General features: G+C 40.1%; 1 protein-coding gene across 1 annotated transcript in view; it reads left to right on the top strand.

The window, feature by feature from the left end:
• Positions 1–21,411, top strand: part of LAMC1 (laminin subunit gamma 1) — a 157,838-nt gene that overhangs the window by 75,185 nt on the left and 61,242 nt on the right. The window contains exon 2 of the mRNA XM_060232417.1: positions 10,539–10,843. Within this exon, the coding sequence (XP_060088400.1) occupies positions 10,539–10,843 (305 nt within the window). The remainder of the gene's footprint in view (positions 1–10,538; positions 10,844–21,411) is intronic.

The raw sequence follows: 21,411 nt of genomic DNA, 5'->3' as shown, positions 1-21,411 counted from the left end.
CTTTCTGGATCATCTCCCCTCTTCCTTGGTTGAAGTCCTTGTTCTCTTTGAATGAGTTTACCAAGGATTATTCCACTATGACATTAAAAGAATGGACAAACACAAAAGACTAGACAAAGCAGCATGTGTCAGTGTACCCCTGTTTGGGAACAGCAGCGGTCATGGGGCTTCCTTCTATGGATTGTTGACAACTGAAACACTCATTCTCCATGTCCTGCCACAAACCAGTTCACCAGTAATAAACCCAGTTACTAATCCGAGTCTTGCTGGCTTTTCACTCCAATTTGGTGATGGGGCTCTTTGGGTACCATACAGGCTGAGGATCTTCCCTCTGAGAAAGGAGGCAGCTTAGCAGATACAGAGATATTTATGTTCTTACCTGCTTTTTATTTGGTAATAGCCTTTCCCTCTAAACATACTTTGATTTTGTTTCCTGGGTGGTGTTACATTATACTTTTTCATTATTTTGCAGTGTTGTTTTAAGTTAGTCAGGGGTCATTTTGTAGAAAAAGAGGTGCCAGAGCTCACTAGCACAAGTCATTTGCATGTGCCATACTCTCCTTACATCACCGGAAGGTGTACTAAATTATATCAGTTCAGCATCTACCTTCAAATGCTTCTTGCACTATAATTGTCATAATAAAACTTTACTCCCATCATGCTTTTAAAAATACTTTCTCCTATGTGGCCATACTGGCAGGATGAAGATTTCCAGCTGTCTGCTGTATAAGTTTTGGTTATTTCTCCATTTTTTGTGGAGGAAAATATTAGAAAGTTTGTCAGAGTTCAGCAAAGTTCTCACAGGCGGTTTAAACAATCAAGCCCAAAAGCAAGTATTGGGAGGGTGAGGTAAGAAAGATCACAATAAAATTTAGAGGTTCTGGAGTTCCGCTCCTGTGAGCTCCTGCCCAAAATGAAACCTGAAGCTGGTGATCTCAATTTGGTTATATTGAGGGCAAGGGCATTTTCACTGGCTGCCTCTTCTCTCTGGAACCAGCTCTCTGGGAAAGTTGATGCCCTGTGGATCTTTTCAGCATTCCATAGAGCTTGCAAGGCTGCTTTGTTTCATCGGGCTTTGGTTAGTATTATGAACTGGGGAGAACATAAGAGAAGCCGTGTTGGATCAGGCCAGTGGCCCATCCAGTCCAACACACTGTGTCACACAGTGAGCAAAAAAACCCAGGTGCCATCAGGAGGTCCATCAGTGGGGCTAGGACACTAGAAGCCCTCCCACTGTGTCCCCCCCTGAGCTGGCCAGTTTGTATCCTTCAGGTTGGCTTGTTAAGTTGATATTTTAATTGGATTTATTGTTTGTTGTATTTATATTTATATTGTATTTTAAATGGACTTAGCTGCCCAAAGTTCCCTGTGGGGAAAGAGTGTGGGGTATAAATAAAATAAATAAATGACATGCTACTTTGAGAACCTTTTGGCTGAAGGGATGGTGGTGGAAACAGCTTACTTACAGTGACCCCCTTAGGGTTTTCAAAGCAAAGAGACATTTGGAGGTGGATTACCATTGCCTGCCTCTGCATCATGGTCCTGGTATTCCTTAGAGTTCTCCCATACAAATATTGATCAGGACCAGCCCCGCTTAGCTTCTGAGTTCTGACAAGATTGGGCTAGCCTGGGCTGTCCAGGTTGGGTTGGTTGAAGGAGTAGGGTGTAAACAAATGACCTGCAGTACTCAAAAATTGACGTTACTAGCAAACATAGAAATTTAATAGACAAACAGTGGACAGGAAGAGTTTTGATATGCTACATAATCATATGTTTATTACCAAGGCTGTTCATTTTCTGTGTGAAGAAAATATAGTTTAAAAAAACTCTGATGCTAGTGAGTTTCCGGTCTGTGTGAACATGGTATAGGACTGGTGAAGGAAGTGCAGCCAGTTAGTATAGCCACCAGTAGGCCATGAAGTTTAGGTGGTTCATTTCATGTCACAGAACAATATTTCTGGTACTAACTATTGTTTGCATTTTTGTCTTGCTTCTTTCTAGTTAGTTTTTGGAAGATTCATGACAGGAATAGGAAGCTTATTTCTTTAATCTTGCCAGTAATTGCTGGATTGCAGACTTCAAAGCCTTCTGGAAACATTAACTTCTTCCGCTTTCTCTCAACGTCCTGCAGTGCATATGGGAGAAGAAAAACAGAGTTTCAAATGACTTTCTGAGTAGTCAGTGTCATACCAATCTTTGGGGAGTGTGCAAATTCTGTGAGAGAGTTAGATTGGAATCCAGTAGCACCTTAGGGACAAACAAGGTTTTTTTTGTGGGGGGGTGTAATATGCTTTTGAGAACCAAAGCTTCTGTTATTGGATACAAGTTGGAAAGGAGATCCCTGAGTCCTTTTATCCCAGTCAAAAGGTGAGAGAGGGTAATGCAAAGAAAGGAATCAAGAATCAAGGTACAATGCAAAATGTAATCAGGTTGATTAGAGCAGGAGAGAAATGTTAGGGGCAGAAAATTAGCTTCTCCAGTGGGAAAGGAATCCTATATTCCAGGGGTGGCCAACGGTAGCTCTCTAGATGTTTTTTGCCCACAACTCCCATCAGCCCCAGCCATTGGCCATGCTGGCTGGGGCTGATGGGAGTTGTAGGCAAAAAAACATCTGGAGAGCTACCGTTGGCCACCCCTGCTATTCCTATTCAGCCCTGGGTGTGTGCCCATTGTTCTGAAATCATGAATGAACTCAGGTTCAGCAATCTTATGTTGTAAACTCCCCTGAAGCTTTTCTGTTTGAGGACTTGGCCACTCTTAGGTCATCAGTGGAATGTCCTGGGAGATTAAAATGTTCTCCTGGTTTGTTTTGTGATTTTTTAATATTGGATTTATGCCTGTTCTCTGGTTAATAAGTTAAATTAGGGTGTGAAACATAACGGCCTGTGGGATGGAATTGGCCTATCTAGAGCTCTTTTCTGGCCCATGAGGGAAAAAGGGTCATGGAGGACAAAAAGTGTCCCCTGTAGGTTTTGGAAACAGTTTCTGTGTTGGGCCTTTCCCTCAGCCCTGCGGCTTCTGTGGGAAATGCAAAAGAGATTAGAACGGGGTGGGGTGGGGTATTTATTTAGATTTATACCCCATCCTTCCTGCAAATGGGCTCAGGGCAGGTTACATCAATAGCGTAAACAATAAAAACAATTACAATAAATATCAGATAATAAGACCATTAAAACAGTGTAAATTAACAATATTCCAATCATGGGTTGGCATTGTGCTGGTTGTAGTATTAAATAATGCCTGATCTGGGAATGGTTGAACAGTTACCAAGCTATGTCATCTTTGGTGGTGCCCTAGCTAGCATCTGAGGCTACAATCTGGGAGAGCCAGGCTTTTGTAGGTTCCCCAGTGAATCAATTACTTTGACAGCTAGGAATCAATTACTTTTCTTTGTATTTTGAGTTTAAAATATAATATTGTTAGTTAGGTTTGCATGTGTCCTTTTATTACATTTGTATCTCCAGTACCACCTGGCATTAAAATTTATGGTGTACGTGGGATGGCCTGACAAACTGTCATTTATGTCATATCCGGCACTCATAACAAATGAGTTAGACACCTCTGAGTTAAACCGTTATAATCCAGTGGTAATGTTAGTCTCACTGCAAGGTCTTGTGTTGGGATGTCCTGTACTTTACAAATTGGATTTCTTCTGTTTGGCTTGGGCCATTTAAGAATAATAGTTTTCCCAAATGAAGTTTTAGAGGATAGCTTGGTTTTGTAAGCATCTATATTACCGTAATTGTTTTTTGGGAACAAATGTTTGAGCTCCTATGCTGTCCTCCTAGCTGCCAAGAATTTCTTGTTTCTCATACATCCTTTTGCTAAGGTGGTGTTTGCTGCATCGTTTTAATAACAAGTCAAGGTGAAGTCATACAAAGTTATAGCACCATAGCACAGATTATTAGTCTGTCTTTCTCTCCCCAGCCCACAAAGGATTTATACAAATTAACCAGTTGCTGCTAGATTCTTAGTTTTTTGCTGCAAATTGGAGGTTTTTGGACTGTATCCTAAACCAGTGATTCTTTAACAAGATCAGAAATAGTGGATATGTGGCTATAAGACTACAAGCTTAATGTTTTCAGTTTTACCCTGCTGTAGGCACACATCTGTAGATATAAGCGAGTCCCAAACAGATTTTAAAAAATTAAAGTACTAGGGCCAGCCACTGGTTTCTCCTTGGGCCACTGGTTTCGCCATCAGCATTTTCAGTTGCCAAAGTAATCCACAATGGTGCTTCACGTTGCAGCTGCAGCCACCAGAAGAGTAGGTGAAGGTGTTGGGATTGGAACAGGGCCCTCTCAGGGGGCTTAGATGTATGCACTGCCTGTGTGCATGGTATGCCTCTGTGTTTCATGGAGTGTTATTCTGGGAGGGGGTTCACCTGTCTTTGGAGCAAGGTTTCCAGCTGTGGGCTGTAGAGACTGTGAGCTGGTTTTTGCATTGCTACTAAATTGCTTGCACCCATTGTCCATGGGTTTATACTTTGGCTTGTATTTGCATGAAGGAAGTAGCTTGTGAATGTAAAAATACATCCAACTATGTCTGGTTGCCACTACTGTTTTGCTGCCACCTGAGTTACAAAAAGCATAGTAAACAGTTCACACTGTAATTGCTTCCATCTTCAGTTCCTATCTCCACACATAAACTGTATGTTCCACAAACACTGTAATTGGTTCCATCTTCAGTTCCTGTTTCCATGCACAAAAGGGTGTCTGAGGACGTAGTCATGTAGGAGATAGATTACTGTGTTCGCAATAAATAGGACATTACTGTCTCCCATTGACTAGTGCAGTATTTCTTTTTTATGTCTATGGCTTCTAATCTTTCTTGCAGCCGTTAGTACATTTGCAGCTTCTCCAGTGACCACAATTTTTCTCTTCTCTCCAAATCAGAAACCTGTGTGTATCTAATGGCAGCACACTTGCTGTCTCTCCACCATGTATCTGATGAAGTTTTCACATAGAAGTTCATGCCACAGTACATTTGGTAGGCTTTGGGGAGAAGAAATGGATGGCTGTTAGCCATAGGGTATTGATGAAACTCTCTGTCAGGGGCGTGTGATGCTCTGTATTCTTTGTGCTTTGGGGGGGAGGGTGTGAAAGTGGAAGGGCTTCTAGTGTCCTTGCCCCACTAGTGGACCTCCTGATGGGACCTGGGTTTTGGCTACTGTGTGGTGCAGAGTGTTGGACTGGATGGACCACTGGCCTGATCCAACATGGCTTCTCTTTTGTTGTTATGATGAGCTGCACCAAAGAGCTGAGAAAACCAGGAGAACTGAAGTCTCACACCTTGGCTCAAAAATGAAGGATTTATTGTTTGATTAAAACTTTAGATTATTTTCAAAATACATTGTAAGGAGCTTGATGAATAAACAGCATAAAGAGCATTAAAATATTGATTGTGAAAACAAATCTAGAGATCAAAGCCTTAAGAATATCTTAGTTTTACATTATATTTAAATATAAAATTTAGCTTTCCTTTGCTAAATCTGTTTATAGTATCCACATTTCAAACACTCTGAGGGAAAACTTATAAAATGGTACTCACTAAACATCAATTATGCATTCGTATCTATGGTGGCACTCTTTGTCTGATATAATGAGGCTTTAAAATCTTAAATGGCCTTTAGACCTTCCTCCCCCCAGTCCTCTGTCAACCACAGATTAACTAACTAAAATACTCAGCAGGCATCTGAAAATAACTCAGTGTAATACCCAGGTTCTTGTGGTCTGCGATAATAAAAAGTTAAGGAAACAAAATGAATAAATAAGGCACTTAATTATGCACTGGCTCTAATTAAAAAAAAGGGGGGGGAGAATCTGTTTCCAAGGCAGTAGTAAAGGAAGCATCTAACTCCTTGCAAGAGTGGGGTCATGAAGACATTAAGTTCATGACAGTAAAGAAAATATAAATGAACTTCTAAGTGTTTATATGAATGTACAGTATGTTTATTGTGCATTTTAAGTCACTGGTACATCTGATGGTTTTATAATCTATACTCCTGTAAGAAGTCAGATACTGTCATGGGTGCTGGGGACCCTGCAGAAGAAACCGAGCCTGCAGAGCCTGCAGAAGGAACTGTGCCCCTGCCACCTGCACCAGTGCCCCTGCCTCCTGCTGAAGAAGATCCAAGCCCCCCTGCCTCGCCCTCTCGGGTGGTTCGTGTGCGTGACCGCCTTCGTCAGGACCTCAGGGATTGGAGGAGGGCGGCACGCTCACAAGCAAGACGCTCCCTGAGCCCTGAGTGGTGAAAGGATTCTGGCCCTTCTAAGTGTGAGGATGCTTAAGTTTCGGCAGGATCCTGGCTGCTGCTCTGAGACAGCAATTAGCCCAAATGAGCAACAGGCAGCAGAGGGCTATATAGCTGTGGGCTTTGGGAGGAGGCTTTGTGGAAGCAACTAGTCATCTCTCTGACATCCTAGCATCCACTCCGGCTTGACTTTGGTTCCTGACTCCCTGACTTTGGCTTTTGACTTCTGGACTCCCTGACCTCGGCTTCTGGACCTCGGACCTGCGATACTGGCACACTGATTCGGATTTGGCGCCTCGGACCCTTCTGCTTACTGGCTACAGACCTCGGACTGCCTCTGGACTTTGCCTGACCCGGCCCCAGCCGTGACAGATACCTCCATTGCAGATTGCGGATTAATCTCCCCACCCCCAGTTTCATTTCTGTTTTTGGCTTGCCACACTCTTAATGAGCCACAACAATATTCTTTCAGCAGAGTAAAATGATTAGGAGGAATCCCATTGCAACAGAATGCAGTGAAAAATAGGCCTGGTGTAACTGAAGAATATTTGTTCACAGCCTAAGAAAACCAGTAAAGCATGAGGTGACATTCATGCCATAAATAACTAAGAGTTCTTTTAAAACTTTTAAATAGTGCCAGTAAAAACCTTATCTGCTGTGCTGTTGAGTGAGATAGCTTTCTCTGGTGTCGTTTTGTTGCCTGGCTGCAGGGCCTGTTGGGTTACGGTCTGATTGTGTATGCACAGCCTTGCCCACTGAGGTGAAACAATAACAGCTGATGTGCAGCTGTACACCTCATCCTGGGAACTTTTCTCACAGCCCACAAACCCTGAGTGGAAGGTGACTTTTGAAGCATTTTATTTTTTTTCAGACTCTTTCTACAGCTGTAATTCTCATTAAGCCTTTTGAACACCCTGGTCTCTCCACTGCTGTGTAAGGTCGCTGTCTTTTGTCATTCCTACTGATGTCACTGGGACCCAACAGGCGAGGAAGTTCATAACGCAACTGATTTTGGCTTGGTAGTGAAAAAGCCATTTGTCTTGAGCTTTGGGGAGGCTGCTGACAGAATATTTCCTGCTTTTAAATCCAGGCCTGGGAATGGCAGCCAGCTCTACCTCAGTCTGCCTCACTGTTAAACTTGAAAACAATAGGCACTGTCCCCTGTTGTAGTGGAAAACTGTCTAGCAAGTCCTTGCTGAAAAAAAATTCCTTGAAGCGACTTCCAACAGAAGTTGCCACTGTTCTTGAACAGTGAGGCTTGAGATGACCTCTTTTCAATTCTAGTTCCAAACAGCTTCTCCCCACGACGCAAATCCTGAGTCTGTTAAAATTGTACCACCCTGTGAGGAAACATGAAAGCAGAATTCAGAGCCACCTCTTAGATGAAGGGAAGGCAGAGGATACTCCCCTGCCTATTTCCCCTTCTCCGTCCTCCCCCCTGCTACAAAGAACAGGCAATAGCAACTTGTGCTGCCACCACTTGCTTATGTGGCATGCTCTGACATTGGTTCCACAGCAGCTGTTTTGCTTTCCCTCATTTCCCTTTGGTTGCCAGCTGATTGTTTAGGCAGGTGAGGTGAACCAGCAAACCCTTCCTCCTGTCCCGCCCATGTTACCCAGTAGAGAAGCAAGGTGAGAGGAAATCACTTGCTCCTTGAGCTGGCACTGCATTTTCCAAGGAAAAAGTTACTGAGCAGCAGTCATTGTACAAGATGCCATTGCGGTCAAGTTGTCTTGTGTGGCACACACGGTCTGGTTCTCCACCTAAAGTACATAGTACGCTCTCCAGGTGCTGCAACCACTGTTGGAGCTTGGATTGTCTCAGGTATGTCTGGTACAACCCACATCTCTGTTCCTCTTTATTTGATGGCTCCAAGTTCTTCACAGATAGGATTTTGTTGGGCAGGGGGAGAGGAGAATTTGGGTCGAAAAAGGTTGCCTACTTCTGCTGTAGAATCCCTTGGAACCTGTGCTGATTCTTTGTCAAACATTTTTGATATAGAGAAAGGGCTCCCTGAAAAGGGAAAATTTAGAAAATTGCAGGATTTGAAAGACATTGAAGCAGAGATTCCTGTGAGTAACCACTGACATGGACATTTACTTGGGCATGTTTGCTAGTATCCAGAAGGAATCTATAAGGGAGGTTCATCTGCTAAACACTACAAACCTGCTTGAAAATGCATGTAGACTAGAAAGGGTTCCTTTTACATCACTGGAATAGAGGGAGAATGTAGACTTTGCATTAAAGCTTGTAAATCCTTAATATCCTTTAGTCATGATTCTGAAGGAGCTTCTGCCTTGCTCTCTGGCTTCTTCTTTCTAGGGCTGTAAGTTAAACAGTGAACAGTTCCTTGCTTCAAACTGTTAATAGAGTGAACTGGGTAATTATTGGTTCTAACTGTAACCATGAGAGTCTCAGTTGCCAAGTTCTGTGGATCAGCTCCAACAGCTCTTTGCTGTGTTGACTGCAAGGAAAGAGGAAAGTTGAACATATTATCTCTCAAAGTTCATCTTCCACAGTCATTCTAAATTAGTTTCTTCCTGGGTCTGCATCGCAGGATGACGTCTGCAGGGTCTCCCGGTATGAGCCCAAGGTTATGTAGGTCCCATTTGTATCGGGTAGGAGCACATACGTTAAATTTCTAGCCCTTCAGGAGTATTACCTCGGTAACACTTTCAGTGCCCTCATATAGCTGGGCCGGAAGCTCAAGCTGCCAGGTTAACAACCTGTCAAAGGCAACTAATAGAATTTTTGGCTGGGGTTCACTTTGAACAGGTGACTCTGCAGCTCACAGATAGATGTGTTGTAACAGCTAATATGGAGACCTACAGTACACTCACAGACTAGACAAAATACTCCTCCAGACATAATTCTCCAGGCTGTTTCTTCACACCTTAGCACCAACATCATTATACCTAAATGACTAAAATATAATATTTTTGCACATTACTAGATTTTTGAGCTTAAAAGCTCAAAAATCGAGTAATGAGCAAAAATATTATATTTTAAATACTTTACCAGTATCTTGATTTCAAGCTCTGGTCTTCAGCCACCTAAAGCTAGAATGTCAAAAATTAAAACTATATAACAAGGGGCTGGGGAAAAAGACTAGCTTTTAAGAATTGCTTTCTAATATTCCCTTTGAGGTTCACTTGGGACCTTTCCTACTATCTTTTATACGCCAGGCCAAAACACTTTTTTAACCCAGGCATTTAATTAAAGGGTTAATTCTTTTAGTTTTCATTCTGCTTCTAGACTGAGAGCTGTTCTATGCCAATAGTTTTAGGCTGCTGGAAGTTTGTGGTTTGTTTGGTTTTTTGCTGTTATGCTCTGGTTTTAACTGTTGTTATTTTGCATGATTTTACCATGTTTTACTTTGTAAGCCTTTTTGAGAGGGTTCTATAGAGCTGTGGCATATAAATGTTCCAAAGAGATCATAAGTAAAATAGGAACTAGTAACAAAATACAAACCTGTGGTATTAGCAGTCTGCTATAGAGTTTTCACATACTGGGAATCTGATCTGTGCATTCCTCAGAAATAATAGGTCTCATGGTAACTGTAAAGAAGAATGCTGCTCTTGCTGATCGATCCTTACTACAAGTACTTATGTGTATAGCTTAAACGATGGATCCATGATTATGTTTTTAAGGATGGCCATTACAGTTGTATTTCATAGACATGGTTGAAAATTGGTATGGTAGTGTGTACTTAAACTGGGGAGATGTGAGTCAAATCCCCACTCATCTCATAAAGCTCATTGGGGAGGCCTTGGGCCAGTCAGTAGATCTTGATCAGCATAACAGGGCTGTTGTCAGTATGTACACTCAGAGAGAAAGGCAGGAGGGAAATACAATAATAGATTGCCTTAGTAAACTAGGAAAATGTGAAAGTCAGCCTTGCTGCTTTAACCTTTAAATAACTACACATATATTAGTCTCACATTTACTTTGATAAAGATTACCAGCCTGTAACTGTTTTTACATACCCACATGACTTTGCTGTCTGTTTATTGAGCTTGTTTGCGTGTAGGCGTGGGGCATGGGAGATTCATTCTCATTGAATTGATAAAACTTTCCCTACTGTTTGTTCTAGACAAGTGAGAGTTTACAGGTCTGTGATATGATGAGCATAGCTCCTTGTTCTAGCTTGCCAGGATACAGTGCTATCCAGTGAATATATATATTTTTAAAGCTTGGTACTTACAGAAGAGATGTTCTTTCTGTTTCTAAGTCACCTGCTTGGATTTAATTTCCTCAACTCTTCTTGATTGTTTTCTTTTATAGGAAAAGCATTTGATATTACATACGTGCGTCTGAAATTCCACACCAGCCGACCAGAGAGTTTTGCCATCTACAAGCGTACTCGGGAAGATGGTCCATGGATCCCTTACCAGTATTACAGTGGATCTTGTGAGAACACTTATCACAAATCCAATCGGGGTTTCATCAAGACTGGGGAGGATGAACAGCAAGCACTTTGCACAGATGAGTTCAGCGACATCTCTCCCCTCACGGGAGGCAACGTGGCTTTTTCAACTCTGGAGGGAAGGCCCAGCGCTTACAACTTTGATAACAGTCCTGTTTTACAGGTAAGGAGACTTCAAATTTAGCAAGAGTTTGTAGCCTCAGTTTTTAGTATCCAAGGCTCTGTTTGGATGTCTCAGGCCTCTCTCTGTTAGCAAGGAGCATTTCCTTGGCGTGTTCCCTCCTTCCTCCACTCAGGCAAATATTACAATTGAAGACTTTGCAGTTTTGTCAAGATGTCCAAATGAAGTTCATTTGTTTGCCGCAAACTGAGTTTCTAAACTATGCCTAGTCCAGGCTTAAAATCCCAGTTTTGATGGGGACAGAAGCAAAATTTATCTTGGCCCTTGCATTTGAACATCCTTGATGACTGAAGTCTTCTAAAAGCTAGAAAGTCTTTGTCCTACGTGCATTGGAAGGGAGCAAGCAAATGCATGAGTTAAGCAGCAAGCCATGTTTCCTCTTGAAACCTCTGAATGCAAGCCTAAGTTTCCATTCAGTGTAAATGTAACCAGGAACCATGGTGACCCTCACTGTGGCTCTCAGCTTGCTCAGGATATCCTTGGTTAAGAAGATTCTTCACAGCTTAGTATTACAGATCTTCTATATCAGCCAGTCTGGTGCTTCCTCAGCACCTGAAACAGCTTTCAGTGTACAATTAAGGATAACAGAATGAAAGGAGGTGGATCTCAACCCTGGGACACAATCTGCCAGCCATTATTCCCACATGATCCATATTGATGGGAACCAGAGCAGAAAAATAAGCAGCAGTGGCTCTCTGGAGAGGAAATATAGAACAGACATGCAATAAATAAAATAAAGAATAGTTCTTAAAATCTACAGTGAAAGAGAGCTACGTATTTATTCCTCTGGCTGGTCCTTTTGTCCTCCTGCTGTCCTTTGGAGGAGGAAAATAAATGCTGATTTTTATCTAATTAAACTTACATTGCTTTACACTTCAGATGTAGAAACCAGACTTTTTCCTTTTAAGGAAATTAAAGCTTTGGGGTTGTGCTGCTGTTGTTTCTCCATGGCATCCAGCTGCTTCCTTGTGATGTTCTCAGCGTGGCTTTAAACCATTTTTTACATGAAATGAATGGGGAAAGTATCAGGCACTGTAAACACCAAGACTATGGCTAAATGATTATTCTGTGTGTGTCTTCCCTATGATGTAGGCAAGTGCAGTTCAGCAGCTGAAGAAGCAAAATTTAACATTAGCTCATTTTGAGAAGCAAGAATATCGGGGTGGGTGCCCATTTTGTAGCCGTGATTCTTGATTTTCATGTGTAGCAGTGATCCAGAGAAGGATAGCAAATGGAAATTGAGGGGAAATTGCGAATTAAAATGAAATATCTTTCAGGTTTACAGCTGAGGGAAGCTTTGTGTGTGTTATGTGCACATCTGCTTTTCTGACTGGAAAGCATCATGCTGTGTAAGATTTGCTTTAGTTTACATTCTTTCTTCTTCCTGGCTTGTTCAAATCGCTTTGTGGAATAGCTCAAGAGTTCTCCTGCTTAGTCTTGTACACACATGAGCTGAAGTAAAGAGTTGTACTCCAAAACAGTAGGTGCCACAGGAGGTGGTGGTGGCCACAAGTATAGCCACCTTCAAGAGGGGTTTAGATAAAAATATGGAGCACAGGTCCATCAGTGGCTATTAGCCACAGTGTGTGTGTATATATAAAATTTTTTGCCACTGTGTGACACAGAGTGTTGGACTGGATGGGCCGTTGGCCTGATCCAACATGGCTTCTCTTATGTTCTTATAAATTCTGTGATTGTGTGGCAAACACAGAGCAAGTTGGGTCCTACGCAAGGATTGTGAGATCTTCCTTGCCCCCACCCCCACCCTTTTCTGCCCTGAGAATCTTTATTCCTCTTGGGGAGGAGGAAGGGCTTGTTTGTACTAAGACACTAGGTCCAGATGGGTAGCCGTGTTGGTCTGAAGCAGTAGTTTGAGTTCAGTGTCACCTTTAAGAGCAATGAAGTTTTATTCAAGCTGTGAGCATGCACACAAAAGCTCATACCTTGAATAAAACTTTGTCGGTCCTAGAGGTGCCACTGAACTCAGACTTTGTTCTAATAGATGCTAGGTTTGAGAAGCTGTAGTGAGGAGGGAGAACAGGGTGAAATTGCTCCTTTTCTTTTCATGAGCAGAGTTCTGTTCATACAAGAGACATAAAGGGTGGTTTCGTTCCCTTCCTTCTCACCAATGCAGCACCTGACCGAAGTGGCTATTTGTATTTATACTAATCCCTCCATCCCCACCCCACCCCCCAGCAGTAAGTGTTCCCAGTTTGGAAAGGCCTGGAGAGAGGTAGCAAAGATCCCAGACCAACAGCAACTTCACAGGATCCTGAGTCAAAATGTGTAATGTGTGAATCTCTGCCTATGGCGAGTCTGCTGTGTGTGTGTGCTTGTATCATATTGTGCTCACGCTGCTGCAGTAGCAGCAGCAACAAAATCAGTAGAAAAAAAGTACATTGAGACCAGTTACATTTGCTAACCAATTAATGCCAAGTTATGGAAAGCAGGATATGTTATTAAGAGAACTTGTATGTATTCTATAAAGTTGGTCAGTTTTGCTTGTCTTTTTCTTCTTTTCTTTGCCTCTGCCGTATTTCTCCGTATGCTTCTGCATCAGCTGGTTATTTGGCTACAAACTGATGGTTTAAAACCCTAAATGTTTCTTTTGTGAGTGGTCAGCTGTCTGCTAGATTCCTGACTAAAGCTGGCATTTTTTAGAAAGCAAAACCTCTCTCTCACACACACTCTGAGACACTCTGGTTGTTTTCTTTTTTACTCTGTTGAATTTGTAACTTTATGGCTTTCAAAGCACAGAGCAGTAACAACATGGGTTAATGGGAGAAGGAATGCACAGTTGGTTTAGGATTTTATAAACGGTATTCAAATAGGCTTCTAAAGCTCTTTTCTGAAGTTTATAGTGGGACTTAATGGAAATGGGAGAGTTTTAGTAATGGATGAGCTGTGGTCTCAAGGTAAGGAGAAAGCCCAGCCTGAGTGATTTTTTTTGATCATTCACAAGTTCACAACTCACATAAATTAATTTAATTTTTTAAAAATTAAGTTGGGTTGAAATAGAGGCTGCTACATTCTGTTCTAGTTAAGAAAAGAAGAACTTCTCCAGTGGGGAAAGAACTGGGTATTTTATTTTACTGCTTGAAAGAACAGAAACCTCCTAATAAATGCACAAGTGTAATAAAATGCTGTATTCTGAATGCTTTGCATACTTCCAGCCAGAACAACATTATCATGCAGAAGCAGTACAAGCGGTTATGGATGAGAGCTGGGAGAAAAACCATTCCATCTTAGGAAAGGGTGACATTTACGGAGATGAACCAGTGTTTGTGGAGACAGTTGGGCTGGGGAAAAGCTAATTTCTTCTGCACCTGTATGTTTTCACATCCTGTGATGTGCGAGAACCTGATTGTTGGCTGCTGTGTTCTGGCACTCAGAATGCAGATTACCTAGGACCCTTCCATACATGGAGTGGGGAGGATTGAAAAGGAGCTGTTCTTTGTGTGTGTGTGGAGGGGGGGAGGATATGTCTTTGTGAGTGACAGCTGGAGAGCATCCTCTTACTCTCAGTTGCATCTTGCAGGTGGGAGGGAAGGACGGGTGTCAGGTACTATAGTTTCCAAGTTTAGGTTAGAAGACTTTCTGTTAGTATCTGCATCATATTTTCTGTAACTATTATATACTCTAGAGTTGTTGGTAGTAGCACACAGCCTGAAACTCTTTTAAGATAGAAAGAGAGACTACCTGCAAGTTATGCCAGGTGCCAGCATCACTCTGTTTGATGCTTCTCTTGGCATAAAAATAGAAAGGAGAGGTAAAAACTAGGAGATTGGGGAGCAGCAAGGGATCCCCGCTGAGAAGGGTGGGGCTTCCCTTAGTAAAACAGATCCCTCCCCCCCTCAGGCTTCTAAGCAGGGCTTGGTCTCTCTTGCCTGTTTATAGATTGGTTGCATGTCAGGAGTGAGAGCAGTGTTGCAGACACTGGGGTGGAAAATGTTACATGTTATAGATGCAGCCTTCTCTTAAGAAAGTAAAATTATTTAATTTTTATTTCTCCTGATACCTTAGTCATATCTTAGTCAAGAAGAAATACTGACCTAGTAAAATGTGCTTCTTCCGCACTCAGAGCAATTGTAGAAGTTAAAACCAAACAAGTGGAGCCTTATTTGAACATGGGAATTCCTGGCACAATCAATTCAGGGGTGCATCTGCCCATTCAGGGAGAATCCCACTGCCTCTGTCTCTCTGACTCTGTCTCCATCTCTCTCTGTCTCCAACGGTCTCTCTCTTGCTTTCTGAAAACAAAGCGATAATATGGAGGGAATACAAAAAGGATAAGAGGGATTTTTTAGTAGTATATATTTTAAGGATATATAAGAAAATATTTTCACCCAACATCCCCTTCATTGTAATTTTTATGACATAAGCTATAAAATACAATAGTTCTAACTTCTGTTGGGGTACTTTTATATTCAGTGTTTTAAATTTCGAATTTCATAACTGATCTATTTTGCAACTATTCAGTATTAAGTATTTCACCATACTTGTTATAACTTTATATATATATATATATATATATATATATATATATATATATATATATATATATATATATATATATATATATATATATATAATTTATCATTTTAATATATTTAATATATCAAAGTACAAAGGAAGGTCTGTTATATATCTCATATAAGAAATTAAAAAAATCAGAGGTTTCTGCTCAGAATCTACTTTCTTATCCATTTACATTCAATACTTGTTCTCATTCTGCTTCTGAACTGCAATATATTTATATACAATTTTTAAATTGTTTCTTCTAAATTTGTCTCCTGCTTGCACAATACACAGCCCATCTCTCCTGAAATTTTTTAATTTGATTTGTTTCTCAAATAGGTAGTTTCCACCATTGCTGCATAGTCCACAAGTTTATTTTCCCATTCTTCTAAGCTTGGACATACATTTAATTTCCCTTTTGCTGCATAGATAATTCTTGCAACTAATATAACAACCACTGACTGTTGATTCCTTCATCTCTAATATCACGCCAGGACTTGTTTTTCCCCTGAGCATTTATCATTTTGCTGTACATTAAAAAATCACTTTTATTTCTTGTATTCTTATCATGATAAGCTTCTATTGGGGACATGAGCAGAGAATTTGGAGAGCTCAATGAACCATATTCTCAGAAGTCCAGCTCCAATTATATGGCTCCTTTTTATGTTATAAATAGTTTTAATTGATTTCTTAATCCATAAATAATTGTGTAGGCATTCATCTAGGTCTTCTGATTCTAGTATTCTTTGTCTTGGGTTTTAAATCCAATCTACAATCCAAACCAAGCCTGCAGCTTGGTAATATAATTTTATATTTGGAACTGCTAACCGTCCTCTTTTTTTCTTGTCTTGTAGTATTTTAAAGCTTATTCTTAACTTGCTGCCATTCCAAATAAATTTGTTTACTTGTCTTTGCCACTCTATCAATATTCTTTCTTTTATATGTATAGGCAGCATTTGGAATGAAAAAAATTACTTTTGGTAGTACATTCATTTTGATTGCAGAAATTTTTCCCAGTCACAAGATCTTTAATTTTTTTCCATCTGGAAAAATCTGCTTGTATCAATTTCCAGGTCTTCTGATAACTGTTCTTAAAAAAGATTAGTTTTGCCCAATCATATTTATTCCCAGATATTTAGTAGAATTGGTGTGAAGGATCCAAATTCTTCAGCATGTTCCATTATACACTGTAGCGATATTTTGGGATCCAAAATTGTTAGAACCACATTGTCTGCATAGCTTTTCATTTTAAATTATATATCATCCATTTTTATTCCTTTGATCCTTGTATCTTGTCTGATCTTTGTAGCTAGAGCCTCTGTTGTTAGGGTGAACAGTAAGGGTGATAAGGGATATCCCTGGTGTGTTCCTTTTTCGATTGAAATTGCTTGTGTTAATTTTCTATTTTTGAAAATCTTTGTTGGTTCAAGTATACATCTTGCATCCAGTTCCAGAGTTCAGGGCCACAGGCCATATTTTGAAGTACATTCTGTAGAAAAGGTCATGTTAAATGATAAAACGCTTACTCTGCATCCAGAAATAAAAATGCTGCTTGCTTGCCTTTTCTGTTCACAAATTTGATCGCATCTAATATGAATCGTATATTATCTTTCATATACCTCTTTGGTACAAATCCTGTTTGATCAGTGCGTATTAAATTTGGTATACATTTTCTTACTCTTTCTGCCATTATTGTGGCAAAGATTTTATAATCTATGTTCAGTAGAGAGGATAGGTCTGTATGACTATGGCAGCATTGCGTCCCTGCCTTGTTTATATATTAACGTTATGGAGGTCACTTGCCACATCGGAGGTATTGTCTTTACTTCTTTTATCTCATTCATAACTTTTTGTAATGGTATGATTAAAACTTATTCAAAATACATGGCTGTCATCTCATCTGGGCCTGGTGCTTTGCTCTTTGTCATATTTTTTATTGCCTGGGAGAGTTCTTGAGTTGTTATTATTTGAAGGGAGAATCCCATATTCAAGTGATCAAGTGCTTCCCAAACTTCGAGCAGCTGAGGCGTACTTTCTTCCCTTACTCAGGACTTTTAGAGCACGGAAGATATCCCATAGGTTTCTGCATGGATCTTCCAGTCAGCTTCCTTCTGATCAGGAGCAGATGAAGCCAGAAGAGCAAAATCATGCAGAGATGAAGCAGGCAGTCTCCTCTCAGTAACCTCAAATTATTTAATTAATTTGTTCTGACACATTAGCCTTGTCCTAGCACAGCATTTGGGAATTACAGAAATAAAAACTGTACAGACAGTTTCCAGGGCTTCTATACTTTTGGCTAGAGATAGGCATGAGCTGAGAAACGAAGCACTATTTGGGCACGAACTGGGCCAATTCATGGTTTGTTTCAAACTGGTTTGTTTGGTCACGTCATTCCTGAACCAAAAAACAAACTACATTTTTTCCACAGTGGTTTGTTTGGTTCTCATTCCGTCAGTTCTAAGGCAACACTGAAGGTGGACATGTAGAGAGCCCTAGAACACGCAGAGCAGTTGTCCGTAGCTCTGGGAGCCAACCATGGGGCTTCCATTCTGTTCTATGAGAACAGATTATATACCAATATAATACCACACTTTGACTCAGCTGCTTTTACATTGCAGCAAGAAGAGAGAAGAGTTAGTTCAGTTATTGTTTACTGCATGGCTGATTTAGGGAAGGCTTTGAGGAACTCCTTTCCCCCTCAACACAGTGGCACAATTTTTAAAGCACGTCTCCCAGCTGGGAAGGTGTTCCTTGCTGTGGTATCAGGGACCAAACCTGAAGCTAGATATGAACTTTCATGGGATACCTGCTTTGGGGGGGATATAACTCAGACATCCCAAATCAAATTTTCACTAAACTTGGAGGGTTGATGGAGGAGAGCCTACTGAAGACTTCCTGTGAGTTTGGTGTGTCTAAATCATGAGGGGGCTGTTCTACCACCTCCCAAACCAAATGATCTACCAGTTTGGATGATCAAATGAACCAACATGAATCACCAGAGGGGGGCGGAGCGACGCCACAAAGCATGGTGGACGTGTGATCCCTTCGTTCTCCTCAACCCCTGTAGATTCCTCCACTAACCATCGCACCGCTTAAAAAACACATCTCCAAATGAAAGATAAAACAAGCAGGAAAAAGACTCTCTCTTTAAAACCTACCAAAACCCCCCAAAAATCGATCCGTGTGTTTCTTAGCTTGGTGGCAGCGCAGCAGGAAGGAGACGCAGCCAGAGAAAAGGCTTCTAAAATGGCGGCCGGGGCCAAGAGTGATATGCAAGACACTATTGAGGACGCTATCGAAGTGGACTCTATTGAACAAATTATACAGTCTTCTATTCAAACTTCCTTGAAATCATTCGATGCTACAAAAAATGACTGATCAAATCTCTTTCATAATGAAACCCATGGTAGACCAGCTGAATGAAATAGCAACAACCCTGAACGAGACAATGAAAGTAGCTGATACGGCACTAAATTTGGGACTCACCTTACAGGAGGAAAATCAGCATCTACAAGAATGCATATTGGTGTTTGAGACAACCCAGAGACAAGCCAACCTGAAATTCAGAGGACTGGAAGAAAATGCGGACCAATCAGGTGACATTCTTAATTTTATGAGCAAATGGTTTGCCTCTATCCTTAAATGCGAAAAAAATTCTGCAGTGCCAATACAAAAAGCATTCTGGATGGGAGCCCCTAAAAATCCCCAAAGAACCACACCAAGAGACATTATGGTTACTTTTAAAGATGTGACTGTTAGAAATGAGATCTTTAAAAAGGCAAGAGAAAACTATTCCTAGCACATAGAGTCTGGCTGTGTACCAGACTTACCATCTGAGGCCTTAATGATCAGAAGAATACTTAAACCTGTCACCCTTAAACTGAGAGAAGCCAATGTAAAATACAAATGGGCATGGCAAGTTCACCTTACTGTAAATTCACAAGGCAAACAACTAAAAGCACATAATGAAGAAACTGGAATGCTTCTCCTGCGTGCCTTGAAGCTGGATGTCCCTGTGGATCTACAGAAGAAGACAACCAAAAAAAAAAACTTGCATGGACTCCTGAGAAGCTTAAGCTGAGTAGAATTCCAATATTGAAATCACCCTGAACTTTCTTTGTATAATTTTTTCTCTGGTATATCTAAAAGAACTTTATAAGACATGATATAGTTTGTTGAGAGGAACTGAAACATTATTTTGATATTTAAGTTCATATTATATTTGTGGCTAGTTAATGAGCATAAATGATCCATGATGTCTGGCTGGAGTGAGGGGGGGGGGAGAGAAGATAAAGAATCTAAGCTCTCCACTGAAGTGTACTGAAGTGTTTGGAAAATTGATAGTAGAACTGATAGTTAATTTTAGTAAGTTAGATAGACAGATAGATACATTTAGTAATAAGTAAAGGTAGTTAGTATAAAATATAGATCAATAGTAATTTACTTAGGACTGCTTTAGAGTAAGATTTTAATAGAGATATAGGTAAGATTGGTTAAGGTTATAGTGCATTAGTTTTAGATAGTTATGGGTAGTTAAGAAATATACTAGATAGGTTACTATAGAATAGAACATAAGACATAAGATAAATTGAGTTCATTGGTGGTTAAGCATTTTAGAGTAATAGGAAAAGTATGGACAACGTATAAAATAGGAACTATAGTTAGAATACATTAGATATTAAGAATTTAATATTTTATAATACTGGTATTTGAGCATTATTTGTAGCTGAAAATTAATAGTAGAGATAGTTACACTGGGTTAAGAGGTAAAATTACATATTGTTGCTATAGTTATTGAAATGGTGTTATGTTATTGTAGAACTGAAACAAATAGTATGAAAATAAAATCTAAGAAACGGTAAAGTGTAAATGGCAAAAAAATTTGAAATTTTATCTTATAATGTGCGTGGCTTAAATAATGTGATAAAGAGAAGACGTATTTTAACTCAAATCCTGAAAACAAAACCTGATGTCATATTATTGCAGGAAACACATCAACGCTCTGAAGAAAACTTGGTACTCAAATCCCAATGGTACCCAACACAATATCAGTCAGCTGGATCATCCAAATCTCATGGGGTAGCCATACTACTAGCAAAACATGTTAGATTTGAACATACTGGCACATTAAATGATGAGGCAGGTCGTTTTATTTTTATAACAGGAAAACTTGATGGACAGGCTATCACAATAGGCTCTTTATATGCCCCGAACGAAGATCAATTGGCTTTCATTTTGGATACTCTAAACAAATTAGACAAGTTTTAAAAAGGAGATGTAATAATTGGTGGGGATTTTAATTATGTTTTTAATAAATATCTTGACAAATCACATTTATGTAAAAAGATTAATCCAAATAAGACATTAGATACAAAACTAGGTCACATTATCCAACAAAACTAGATCACATTATCCAACAATACAATCTATGTGATGCATGGGAGTGCATTTAACCCATCTACTAAAGATTACACCTATTATTCATTGAGATTCAATACCTACACAAGAATAGATTTTATACTTTTATCCCCTAATTTAATCAATAATGTAATTCATACACAAATTGGATTCCTAATATGGTCTGACCATTCACGAGTCAGTTGTTGTTTGAAAAAATTAGAACACAATAACACACACACAAAATGGACATTAAATAAAGCGCTTCAGATTAACCCACTTCAAAAAGATCAACTGGAGAAAGGTATTCAAAATTATTTTAGAGAACACAACCCCAGAGGTTTCACAACAAATAATTTGGGATGCCAGTAAGGCAGTTATTAGAGGACTGGCCATCTCGTTATCAACACATCTAAAAAAAGAGAAAAAAACAAAACATTAGTACACTGCAAAAAATATACAACACCTAGAGCAACTACATAAACAGACGTGCAGTAAGAAAATTTACAAAAAATTATTAGCAGAACGTAGAATGCTAGAAATGACCGAAACAGAAGCAAACCAAAAGAACGTTCTTTATGCAAGACAAAAAAATTTGCAAAATACATCAAGGGCCCTTAAAATTTTGGCATGGA

Source organism: Heteronotia binoei, chromosome 2 (assembly GCF_032191835.1).
Source record: "Heteronotia binoei isolate CCM8104 ecotype False Entrance Well chromosome 2, APGP_CSIRO_Hbin_v1, whole genome shotgun sequence".
NCBI lineage: Eukaryota > Metazoa > Chordata > Lepidosauria > Squamata > Gekkonidae > Heteronotia > Heteronotia binoei.
This window is presented reverse-complemented; position numbering and strand designations above follow the sequence as displayed.